Here is a 13184-nt window from a genome sequence, read left to right on the forward strand (position 1 = left end):
CAGCTGACCAGAAATCGTTCCATAAAAAACGATGTGCATATACGTATATGATCAGGATGGAAAACATACTATTTCCTTCTTAATAAAACATTCTTCGGAACTTGAGAGCCTGATCCTCGAGTTGCGCAGGGGGACCAAAGACACTAGCTTTGGCTTGTAAGTCGAATCAGCTCTGAAATCCAATGTTCATAGGCTCTGGAGACATATTCATCAAGTAACCGCGGAGACTATCAGTATGATTGGAAATCGGGGCGTAAGGGCTCTTGACTTTCTCAGATTCATTTTGAATTTGAATAGAAGATTGTGCCGTAAATTGTCTGCCGATCAATACAATCCAACAAAAATTCTGTGCACAATTAAGAAAGTTCTAGCCTCTCAAAAGCGGCGTTAAATCGTTACATGAAGGACGAAGTACATTGAACGCGCCCCTGAGTCGAAATTAAAGACGTTTGACGACGTTTCACGTCAAAAACGCCGGCTGCCACCGTCAAAACGCCGCTTGGCTTTAACTGCAGTTGGATTTTTGGACCCCTGCGGAGGAAGATCTCACTCCTTGGAGGTGGATGACCGATTGGGATCGCATCGATGAGCGATCTCTCTATATAGTCTCTATATATGATATCGAAGAGCCGAAGGGAGCGCTTCGAGGAGCCAGTGACTCCCGATTGATTGATCGGCGTGTCGTAATCGGTTCTGAAATATTCTCAGGATTCAGCTTAGGGCAAGAAGAAAAGTATCGTTGAGTCATACTCATATCTTAAGATATTGCTTTTGCTGCGGATGTTAACAGCTGCGGTCTGAGCGAATTTTTCGATCAGCGATTCGTCCGCACCCTCGAGCGCCGCAATCCTGTAAAAGAATATCCTCGCTTTATTGTGCGTCGATTGCTTTCGGGATGCTCCCAGCATAAAATTACGCTCATTCGCTCACCTAACGTGGCGTCTCTCTAAATCAGTGAGTTTCCTGGGATTCTCGCCTGAGCTGAGCTTCGCACGGGAATGAGCAACAAGTGTCGCCCGTCGGTAGTCTCCTGGACGATTCTCGCGCTGAAGAGAAATATTCGCACGGATAGCGCATCGAGCCTCCGTCTACGAGAATTAAGGATTCACTGACCCGTCGCCTTCGAAAGGCGTGCGACCGGAACGGCCCGGAACGGTCCGAGCCGGGGCGTAAGGATTCAGTGCGGCGTATGACGGCCGTGAAAAGAGGATTCTTCCGAGCATCCGACATATTCTACAATTCACGAGCTCCATCTTTGGAACGAGGAAGCAACCCTGCCTTGCTGGACTCTTCCCTGGAAGAGCTCTACGGTTTCCTCAATACTCGTTGAGCACCTCTTTTCAACTTCCGGATCAACGATTCTTGCCAGCGCTTCCTGACCCGGCATGCTCTTCACGGCCATCAATTGCTGGTCACAATGACACACGATGATGATGCCTCACTCTTCCCAGCTCGAGTGAAAGATGAGAAAGTCAGAGATATCTGTCTAATTCAAAACTGATTACGAGCTTGATCGCATCTCTCTCATCGAATCTCGTGACGGTGCGACCGTGACCGTGGTACCGTGGCTGTCGTGATTTGTCATCTGAGTTATCAAGCAGTACGGACTTTGAACTCGAGTCGGAAGGAAAGCTCAATCTTGACATCGCGGACATATATTATGTGATTAAGGGGGATAATTGCCATGATTGGCACGATTGGCATAATTAACATGTTCGGTTTCATGGCTCCGTTAATCTGTAGAAACCCAACAGAGATCACATCGTCGATAGCAGATCGAAAAACACGTTCCCACAGGAATTTCCGTAGAAGCCGATCATACAGGAACTGACCAGAACCTTTGCTCTCGTCGGAAAATCCGTAGAAATGGCTTCAATCGAAAATGCGACCAATTTAGACGGCAAACACGTCCCCGAGGTGTAATCAGAGAAATGGATCAACCCCGTTTTATTGTTAGCCAGTTTTCGCCTCCTCGGCGATGAATCGACAATCGATCTCGTTTCTTCTTCCAGGTTTCCTCCTTGAAACCCTGAGAGACATGATGGATACCGCTTCCGTCGGGCCGTCGCTCAGCTCGTCGAAGGGTCATCCAGCAGCGTGGCTCCGGGGAGGACCGAGTTAGGAGCGAGGAGCTCGGAGGAGAAAGCAGCGAGCCACGATCAGCGGGAAGGGCAGCGCAGAGAGCATCCCGTCGTGAGAGTGAGCTAATCGAGCACTGAAGGTTTTCGAGCGGGGCGGATCGATCAACGCGAATTCTGATCCATGTTTTCCAGTGAATCCTAATGGAGATCCGTCACAGAACAATGAAGTACGGTCTGCTGTCTCCGAATGGACAATAATTGCCGTACATCTTTTCCGGGAAGATCAGTTTTATTTTTTGTGAGAATATGTGAAGGTTTATACATCGTCGAGTCTTCTCCTTCTCGGAAAATTCAAGGGCGGCTGGAGACACAACTGCGAGGAAACTCTCACTCTCTCTGACTCTCTGCTCCGGTTCTTCTACGAATTGACAAATTCATGCGTCGAAGTGATGCGGCAAAACCTCTCGGGACTTTATTCCAAAAACAATCTCACTTCTAGGGCTTACAACTCCCAGACGGATACAAATATTGGCAAACATATGAACGTACGGAAGGCGACACCGACCTGTGAATTTAACTCGCATGGGGAGTCGCTTTCGAACGTGCGATCGTCCCGTATGATGCGCGATGGAGAGCGAGCGATGCACGCAGTAATATCACGCAAAGAAATCTCGAAAGCAAGTCAGACCAATGAAATGGAACTCATTTTCGCTATTATCTTGCGGAAACTTTCATTCGATGTCACAAAAGCGGGAAGTACCAGCATGTGATGGAAGCACTCGAACGAGCTGATCAGAGTTACAACCTTGAGCAAAGAGACCCAGACGAATTTGGGCGTCTCGGTCGTGAGCATCATGTATAGACAGTAAGAAGCAGCGAAATAGAACTCCACGAATAGAAGCAGGAGGCAACGGAACGCCGCGCGCATTTTCTCATCTGAGTCCGCCTCTGCTTTATGGAGGAAAACGTACGGCGTAGTGAAGAACTCGTGAAACGATAAGGCCTTCCAAACCACGAGAAGTAAAAATATAGGCGGGCAATCTAGTCCGAACCAGATGAAGCAGCCGACGGCTCCGACTCCAACTGAAATCACCGACATGGGAGTCCACAAGCACGATAGAATGGAATTGGGAGCGAAACAAAAACATATTAATAATCGAATTATAAGAGGAATCGAGATCCAATGAACGACGAGCGACATATTGTCTAAAACACCCTCCCCGGAAGGATCGTTGATACTAGAATTCAAATCTGGATATTTAGCCACAATTCGCCTCAAGTTGCGTACCATGAGCTTCTCGTCGTTCGCGTCTACAACACGCATCGGGCGGAGTTTGCATCGAGAGGCAACGATCACCGTATCGTTCTCGTTGAACTTAATATCCCGATCGAATTCGGAGAATGGTTTCAAGCGCAGCATTTGCTTCAAGGCTATTGTTTGATAATCTCTTCTCGATGAGTTGGGATACATGATTCTCGCCTCCTCCATTCCAAACAGACGGGGGATTCTTTGGAACCAACAATTCGTCAATACCCTCGTGCTGTTACGGGTCGTACTTTCGAACTCGTCCAGCATTGCCATGAGACGTTCCCGTGTCTCAACATTCCAGTAGTCAATGCCTGCATTGATGTTAAGTCCATATCGGTAACCCGCGAGCGGGTCTAAGTACCAATACGCGGGAAGATCGACTTTCCCGGATGGTCCGTCCGGACGGGGTATTGGCCTGGGAATAGGAAAACGACAAGTTCAAGAGCGCAAGCACGACTCCTGGTATGTTCCGAAAGCTAGCTGGCTTCTAAAGCCTGTTTTTCTCGCTCGTCAGCCAGAAGAGTGTATGTAAGTCGAAAGAGAATTTGGCTCACCTATCTGTCTCCTCTCTGAGCTGCATGCATCCCGAGATTCCGACAACCAAGTAGACATAGAAGCTGATCATCACAATAGCTTTCAGCGAAGTTCCACGCAGCAGACACTCCCAAAAAGGGCGGAAGAGCTTCATCATACAGGGCTCACAGAGGTCAAGGTAAATACCTAATTGCTCTAGTCGTCCTTTTTCGTTTTCTGCTTCTCTCTCTTGTCCTTGTTCTTCGGCTCCTTCTCCTCCATGTTCTTCGGCTCCTTCTCCTCCATGTTCTTCGGCTCCTTCTCCTCCATCTTCTTCCGCTCCTCCCAGTCCGGGTTCTTCCGGTTTTCCTGGATTGTGTTCTTCCGCTTTCTCTCTCGGGTCCACCGATACCTCCTCAGCTCGGAAGAGATCGAGTCGCTTTGAGAGATGTATTATAGCGGTTGAGGCGCCAAAATTAGCTATGTCGAGGAAAGCCAAAACTACACATCCTGCCACAATCGAAAAGCATGAACTCCTAATCGCAGTAGACTTGACTCCTGCAAATGGCAGAAGGATATTCATCACCGGATGTGTTTCCAGACAGGGTATCGACTGCGCCATCCGGGGCCATTCGAAGTTTCCATCAGGCAATGCCATGAGGTTTACCCATAATCGATCCGAAGAGCGTCGCAATGCTTGCTACTCCCGCGAAGAGCGTCAGTATTCGTACCTCGATCTCGATCAGCGCGTCGTCAGAGTTTTGTTCATATGCGATGAGCCGCCAAACTAGGAGCTTTGGAGTGAGATCCAACGCTGAAATTGTAAATCGATCCACTCGAGAGAGTAAAGGAATGAAAAAATCATTGCTAACCATGTAATAATTCGCCAAAGCGCTCGAGAATGGAGAGATATTTCCAATGCGTCTCAGTCTCTCTGTGAACATTTCCACCTTCGCACGCGTATGCAGGCTCCGTAGAGAGAGCACACCATACACGATTGAGCTTCATGATCGGAAGGCGCGCTCGAATCCAGAGCAAAGCTTTTGGAAAGCTGTTTTTGTCACTGTGGGCAGGTTCATTGATCATTCCCGGAATAAGAGTATTCTCTCGGTATCCCGCTAACTTTTGTCCTCTGGCTCTGTGCTATCGGACAAGAGGGATCCTTCCCGGTAGCGGCAGAAGCTCCCGGCCCCGCAAACCTAACCAGTCTCGCTATCTTATCAGTTCGGATTTTATAAACCTAACTAGTACTTGAAGTAAGACTGTCCTACCCCGAGCCGCGCGCCATTGGGGTGAAATATGCGTGATATCAACTCACCTAATTACGTAAATCAGCATTAGATAAATAGGTCCGAGACTCTCGTCGGATCTGAAACTCGTAAGGACTACGGCGACCGCTGAGCAAGAGATACCCGACGTAGAAATGGCGAGGATGTCCAGCAGGATTCCTGGCCTCAGTTTACCTATACTCCATTCCGGACACTCGAAGAGGACGCGAAGAACAATGCCACAGACACAGAGGGCCATGATGTCCTGCAACAAGCTTCGCTCATCGTCGTATCGTTTCTGTGGTAGGGTACTAATGAGTGCGGTAGCCACCAGGATCGCAGCCACTATGTAATATGCCGGCTTCTGGATCGCCGACTTTCCTATGGCTTTCAGCATCTCCAGACAGTGATTGGAATCAACGTCCGGTGGATGATTTGATAAGCAGACACAGTCTTCTGCTGTAACTGGAATCGCATCAATCATTGAAATGCGCGTCTTTGTCGACAACGAACACCGTCCAAAGGGGCGATTCTTCTGGAAACGGATAGATACTTACATACGTATTATATAAACACCTGTCCCGCAGAGTTCACGCGAAAGTTTCACAATTATAATCGGCTTCAGTGTCGGGGGATGAACATCGGAGCGCTGTTTTTCCCGGACGGAAGATGATGTTCTCAGCGGACTGCGGACAGCTTGCCAAAAACGCACCGGAAGGCGCTGCTAAATCCCTGCGAAAACTCGCCGAGGACTGAAGCATCTGGGTTTTCACTCAGTAGCGAGCTCAGAGGCCAGTTCGCTGAAAAGTATGGCGGCGCTGCTTGCTGCTATCCGCTCTTCTGGCGGGAGAGGCAGCGCTGTGGGTTCGTCGCCAGCAAGAGATGCATCCGCTCACGGAGCGTGTCTCTCATTTGGAGCTTACACCAAACCTGGTGGGAGGCTTCAGATCGAGGCGCGAACACCCCTATTTCCCCGAAGATTTCTGGGCGGAATTTATCGGAAATCGGAAACTAATCCCGCGTGTGAGACTTGGATCCGCTCAGGAGTGAGCTGGGAGCTGCACGAGACATGAGGAAAAACATTCCGATACAGCAGAGCCGGAGTCAACAGGATCCCCTGATTTCGTTCGTAGAGCTCCTTGTCGTGAATCTATGAGCTTTTTCGCATATATCGTCTCATGAAATAAAGAACCGTATCCAATGTTGCGCTTCATCTGAGTCGCATATCCTGCAAGTCGAAAATCGAGGAATTCCAAGTGAGTCGAAGTCGACCTCTTCCTCAAGACGGTCCGATCGCACCATCGGAGCCTGTGAGCCCAGCGCGGATCTCATCGAGTCATTTTTTGCAAAGGTGAGAAGCAGGCCGTTTATGTTTATGCTTTTCGCGCGTGGAAGTGCAACAAAAAGCAATGCTTGTTCGAAGTCACGACTGCGATCGATTAAAACCTCCATCAATGGGGGGACTTCATCCAACGAACTTGACATCCGGGCGGAAAAATCTCGAGTCATCAGGTCCTTCGCGAAAAAAATGTGATGGGACCAGCCATTCGAGTATAACATTCAGCTGTCCCATAAACATACTTTTTTCGATTACTGGAGAAATGATATTCGAAACCAGACCATGGACACTCGCTTCCCATCGGAGAGCTGTATCTAGATGATTGCGGTCAGACAGTTTTTCTAAACTTTGAAGACAACAGCGCCCCACGGCGGAAACATGAACTAATTGTAATCTGAGCTAGCTGGACCTGACTCGACTCAACCCAACCTAACCTAGGTTAGCTTCCACTCCATGACGTCACTCTCACCAGTATATAAACCCGTCCATCGGAATAAAGAATAGAGTCTCAGTAGTCACCATCCAGACTACACCCAACAACTCCAGTGTGTTACTTCTCTTCTTCCAACCAACACCTATTCTAGTGTGGACTATGCGGTAGTCTACTTCCCATCCAGACCCGGGACGTCATCGTTCTAATCCAACCACCGCTCAGATCCATAACAAAATGAAAGGAACTTTCGCTCTCGTTCATCGAGATCGAGAGACGTCAGAAAGAATCAGCAATGGAAGTGCGCGAGAAGACCCGGTGATCAACCCCATCCGGGGAGGCGTGGACCTCAACACTGAGGGTCGCAGTAGAAATCTTCTCCACTGCAGCGTTTTTCCAAGCGGTCGACAATTCTTGCTTGGACCGAGACCGATCGCTAATCTTAGGATCAAGCGGCAGTACTTGAAGTGCGTACCTCAAGTCTTCGTCAACATACTTTAGTACAGTGAAACCCGCTTTATAGGACCACCTGATAAAGGGATCGACCGCTCAATCGGACCGGAATTCCGATCCCCGAATCAGGTTTCCCGGTCACTCCGATAATAATCACTCCAGTTTATCGGATCCCACCGCCATTTGGGACCGAAATGACTAGGTCCCGATTTAGTCCAATTAAGCGGGTTCCACTGTACTTCAATACATGTCGGTGGAATCCTTGCCTTGCCCGCTCACCTCTCCAAGAAAGCTCCGTTTCGCTCACCCCGGTCACCTTTGAGATTCTTCAAAGGGTCATATGCGAAGCTATCTTGGTACACGCGGAACTCCACGGCTTGATCCCTGAGCACCTGTACGCACACAGAGCCGGCTGATCGAGGACCGACTGTCTCGTGAGCTTTTTCCGTGACATCTCTCGCTGCACAAACGAGTCTACACCGGTCGAAATACTCCACACCGACTTCAAGAAGGCGTTTGAGTCGATGCCGCATGAAACCCTCCGGTCCATCCTATCCAGAGAAGGTGTGGGCTTGAAGTGAATTCAATTGATCTCCAGCTCCTCTAGGGAGTGCTCCTCTCGTGTCAAGGTTCCCGAAACACACTCGACCCATGGATCTGCCCCGGGGTTCGAATCGGACGCATCGCGAGCGAGGTCGAGAGGAATTAAAGAATGCTCGTGTTCTTTCGGGTCCAAGATACGTGTCAATTCCCAAGAAGAGGATACAACAACGGTGGACATCTATCGTAAGTATCGGGTAAGTCTGTCGCTACGTAAAATACCTAGATTCGCGAAATGGGTCTCAAGGCCTGCAGCAGGTGTCTCACCGGGGCGGAAAGAGTACTCGCTTCCCCCGCAAAATGCTGCGTCTTCGGTGACTTTAAATCTGGAGCGGAACTGGTCAAAAAATCTGAACGCGTCGCCGACGACAATGCGATGGGCCTGTCGATGGAGGCAGAAAGGATGAGGTTAGAACATATCGCCGCTGAAACTCGTATAGATGATTTGAGTACACAACTCGATGAGTCGAGAGGAAAGAATTATGATGCATGAGATGTGTATCTAGCCTCCAGAAATTAAGGCACGCATCTTTTGTCATTCGGGGAGAGCGGAGGTGGCCGCGGCTGTTCAGAGCGTGAGGCCTCTGACGGTCGAGGACACCGTCAAGCGAATCATCAGACCCTTAGCACGTCTCAAAATGAAGCGCGAGGTTTTGACGGTGAGGTGATGTACGATGATCAGACCAAATCAAGTTCCGAACACCGCGGCGTTCACCAGTCTTCCCGTCGCACAAAAAAGCTGGAGCATGCGCTGAGCTGATTTACTCCGACATTTTCGGCCCAGTGAGTGTCGAGTCTTCCGGGAAATTTCGATGACTAGCACTCTTTGTCGACGATTACAGTGGTTTCCTGATGGCTTATCCCCTGAGGAACAAAGATGATGGAGCGGTTCACGAACACGCGCATGATACAGCTCCTCAAGGACCAGTGGGCTCACTGAAGTTCGAGCCAAGTTTCGCTTGACTTCGAGCTTGGTCTCTAAAACGCATTCAGAACAGTTTTTCCGGATGCTGAGATGGGCGGCTGCCTGTTTCATCCGGTCAAGAACATGAAGGCGAAACTCTCGGACCTGGGGCTCCTCCGGCGTTTCAAGCAGGACGCTGAATTCGCCTTGCTTGCCCGAATGATTCCGGCCCTTGCATTCATTCCACCGTCGCATATCGATGACGCTATCAGCGAACTGGCGACTGAGTTGCCCGAGGAACTAATGCCGGTGCTAAATTACTTCGAAGACAATTACGTTGGGCGTTTGCGATCGGCTCTTGGTCGAGAAATAGCTCGCGCTCCGGCTCGCTTTTCGATCGCCATGTGGTCCGACGTACAATCGACGGCGAAGCTCGGACCAATAACTACACTGGAGCCGCGCAGCGGCGCTTACAGGGCGAGTTTGGAGTTGACCATCCGAGCCTCCGATGTTCGTTCCGATGTCCGAGTGCATCGATGGAATACGGGAGGTCCAACAGAGCCGAGATGTGACCTACGCCAGATTCGTCGCGGGCCAGGAGCCAGAGCCCAAACGCAGCAAATACGTCGCTGCCGATGACAGAATCCTCAAGATTGTCAAAAAATTCGGTCAGAGGCCGACGATAGAGTGCTTGCACGGAACTTCAGGATGGAGGCGTCGAACAACGGGGCGCAAGCTGCTCCTGAGACTCCTGCTCCGGAATGGAGAGAAAGGAGAATCAAGTTTCGAAATCTCAAATACGTGTATCCCCCCTACATATATATGAGAGGCTTATCTCCGTCCGTTCAGTAGGTGGATTTTCGAGGAACACGTTATGGAAACCTGCCTGCTCGCACTTCTTCCACTGTATTCGAAGTATCTGAACTTGATAAGTGAGTCAGCTCACACCGATGTGGCCTCTTTGGGGCTCAATTTTCCCAAAAACTCTCTGAGCAAAGCTATTCGTTATTCCTCACAGAGCATCAGTCTGTAAGAAACACAGAAAGTAAAGCATGAATCTTCTAATGGGTGCCCTCGTAGTAATCGGCAGAGTACGCGCTCACACGATGAAAACGAACGAGAATGAAACCGTCAGTACCGGAGTTTCAACGCAGCGAAGGATATATTTTCGCATACCTTTCTCGCCACTAGGGATTTTTTCTCTCAGTCTTGATAACCGCGCCCGCGAGCAAGGGTCGCGGCCGAGGCCTCGAATGCTGGTATGTGTATAAATCACCCTCGTAACCTAGAGCTTGACCCTCACAGTCTTGGATAAGATGGTCATTTCGAATCCCGAATTTATATCCCGGCGACTTCGCCTCTCGCCTTGTTGGATATAAGTCGGCTCAACACCTTCCCCAGCTACGCGTTGGCATCCATAGCGCGGAGCGGACGTATGTTCCACTTGTAGCCGTGCTGGCTGCAAGCGGATGCGACTTGAGCGACGCAATGGTGCACCAAGAGGTGTCGTCACAGCCACGGGTGAAGGCGATCGCTCAGGAGACGTACTTGCGGGAGAAGACGTTCCGGGTGATTCTCGGAACGACATCATTTGAACATCGTCGGGCGAGCAGGTCTCTGAACTACGTCGTGGAGAACATCGCGGTATGGCGGTTCTAGCGCTTGCCACAGAACCGACGTAACTGTCCGAATCAATCTGTTATCTGTTATCATTTATTATCGATCCCATCCTCGTCGCCACTGTTAAGACTCTGACTACGTGGAGTACAATCGTGTCAGCTTCGTTATAACTGAGAGTTAGACTGTATTTCATTTCGACCTTCCTCTATTTATATCCCGGCGACTTCGTCTCTCGCCTTGTTGGATATGAGTCGGCTCAACAGAAGACAACCTTGGGTGGATTTAAAACGTCCGAAATTAGCCGAATAGTTTTATTACAGAGCGCGCAGTAAATCGGTAAGAATTCTTTCATGTATACATAAAAAGACTTCTCACGCGGATCCACGCTTGTGATGATGACTCTGATCTGATGAGCCTGCAGAAGAGGCTTCAGCGTGCGCTCCACCGCCAGAGATGCATACTGGAAAACACGATTGTAAGCTCGAACGATTCGACACGTTTCTACGGCTATTCGTCGGCTAGGCTCAAATTGAAGGATGACCTATCCATGTTGATTGGACCTGACGGATCCAAAGTCTTCAGTGATCAAGACAAATCCGATCTCCTCTGCGAACTGTTTGAGCGAACCTACCTTGAGGCTCCAGATGTGCGTACTTCTTCTACAGCGGTACTATATCCTTCGAATGTGGAACTCGTCGATGACGTGGATGTATCGGAAGATGCAGTTCTACACGCCATATCTGAGACGAAGTGTACTTGGAGTACCAGTCCCGAGATGATACCCGCTGGATTTTTCAAAAGGACTGCACTCGGCGTCGCTGAACCCTTGAGCTTGATTTACCGAAAATCCATGAATGAGGGAGTTGTACCCCGGCTCTATAGAACCGCTTGGATCGCCCCAGTACACAAAAAGGGCCAGCGTAGTGATCCCAACAACGAACGACCCGTTTCATTGACCTCAGTGAGCTGTAGGATACTCGAGAAGATAATCTGCAACGCGGTGCTGGGGAATGCCGAACGGCAAAATCTGATATCAACTCAGCAACACGCCTACCGGAAGAGCCGATCGACAACAGATAATTTGCTCTCCTACTCGAATTTTGTGGCTTGCGCATCAAACAAGAAATGCCCAGTCGATGCAATTTACACTGACTTCAAGAGTGCGTTCGAGACAATGCCCCATGACCTTTTGCTCTCGGTTCTCCCGGCCAAGGGAGTGGGCCCGAGGACAGTCAGATGGATCTCGGAGTTCCTACGCCACAGGAGCTTCAGGGTTAAGATTCGTGGCGCCCTCTCTGGGTGTGCTATGGCTACAACGGGCTGTCCTCAAGGTACGGTCCTTGGCTCTCTCCTCTTCATGTTCTTCATTGACGGACTGAAATCCGTGATACAGCCTCCAATTCGGTACTATATGTTTGCCGATGACGTCAAGTTCGTAGTGTCAGTGAGAGACGAGTCAGATCGGGACGGGTTACAGGCTACTCTGGATGATTTTGCAGTCTGGTCGGAAAGGATGGGACTCCGATTGTCTCACTCAAAATGCTCCGTTGTTCATTTCGGCACGGGAAATCGTAGATTCCGGTACACTCTGGGCTCCGTCGAGCTGGGTCAGATGCATACGCAGAGGGATCTAGGCGTTCTGTTCTCGGTAAAATTGGACTTCAGAGACCACATTGAAATTGTCGTCCGACGGGCATCGATCATCACATCCTGGATTTTCCGCTCTTTCGTTCTCAAGAGTCCTCCGGCATATCTTAGGCTTTACACCTCGCATGTTCTGCCGATCCTTCTATACGCGAGCCCAGTCTGGAATCCAATCGATAAAGGCAGCATCGGGAAGATTTCACGAATGCAGAAACGATTTCTCCACCGAGTTGAGCACAGGTGTGGCATCGAGAGGGGCACTCTGGAGATTGTGGATATACATGACCGCATGAAAGCGGCTGATTTGAAGGCGTTGAGGAAACTGATGAAATGCGATGAGTCGTTCGATGAATTCTTCATATACTACAGACCATGCCGACGAGAAGAGGATTCAATCTGAGACCACATGAGATTGCCCGATCGAAGAAACTGAAGCAACACTTCGCGTGGAGAGTTGTCGACATGATCAACGAACGATAATCACGTGTTCTATGTTAAGATATACCTTTGTTGCACAAATGAGGAGTTTTCCCATTAAAAAATAAAAAAATACGTAGAGGAGGGATGCATGATTTGGTGGATTCCGTTCATAATGACAATGACACAACTCTCTCTCTATTGTAAATGCCCTACGCAGGATGCCTGCTTATTTGTATTTAACTTTCCTGCAGGTATGATACAATGATTCTGGTGAGGTAATGCGGGAAAGCTCTGTCCCGCACTTTGTCTATGACGATGTTCCAGCGGATCGAATTGAATGCATTCTTAACGACGGGGGGATAATCATGCATCTCTTTCTTTTCGCCCGAGGTCTTCTCTGCTCCTTCTCGACGTGGTCAGAGACCATTTGCAGAGCGCTCATGGTAGACCTCCCTCCTCTGAACCCAAACTGGCTGTCTGCTAAGCCTCCGCTGTCATCCAAGAAGTCCTGCAATCGGCGGTTTATGACACTTTCGACCGCTTTCGCAGTCGTACCGAGCCAGACACATTGGCCGAAAAGCACCCCTTTCTGCCGGGTTTCGG

At 49.6% G+C, this 13184-nt stretch overlaps 1 protein-coding gene across 1 annotated transcript; it reads right to left on the reverse strand.

Moving 5' to 3' along the window:
* Positions 1 to 2763: 2763 nt before the first annotated feature.
* Positions 2764 to 4078, reverse strand: LOC100897659 (uncharacterized). The gene is made up of 2 exons (XM_003737369.1): positions 3945 to 4078; positions 2764 to 3805 (listed from the first exon to the last, which is right to left on the reverse strand). Exons 1-2 carry the CDS (start codon positions 4076 to 4078, stop codon positions 2764 to 2766), a joined length of 1176 nt encoding a protein of 391 aa, XP_003737417.1.
* Positions 4079 to 13184: the final 9106 nt, after the last annotated feature.

The sequence above is a fragment of the Galendromus occidentalis genome, unplaced genomic scaffold, assembly GCF_000255335.2.
Source record: "Galendromus occidentalis unplaced genomic scaffold, Mocc_1.1 scf7180000075508, whole genome shotgun sequence".
Taxonomy (NCBI): Eukaryota; Metazoa; Arthropoda; class Arachnida; order Mesostigmata; family Phytoseiidae; genus Galendromus; species Galendromus occidentalis.

Excerpts from the sequence above, each read along its gene's own strand:
- LOC100897659 (XM_003737369.1), bottom strand. The coding sequence starts at position 4,078 with ATGAAGCTCTTCCGCCCTTTTTGGGAGTGTCTGCTGCGTGGAACTTCG. Across the intron at positions 3,806-3,944 it reads CTCAGAGAGGAGACAGATAG|GCCAATACCCCGTCCGGACG; the intron begins GTGAGCCAAATT and ends TCCTATTCCCAG.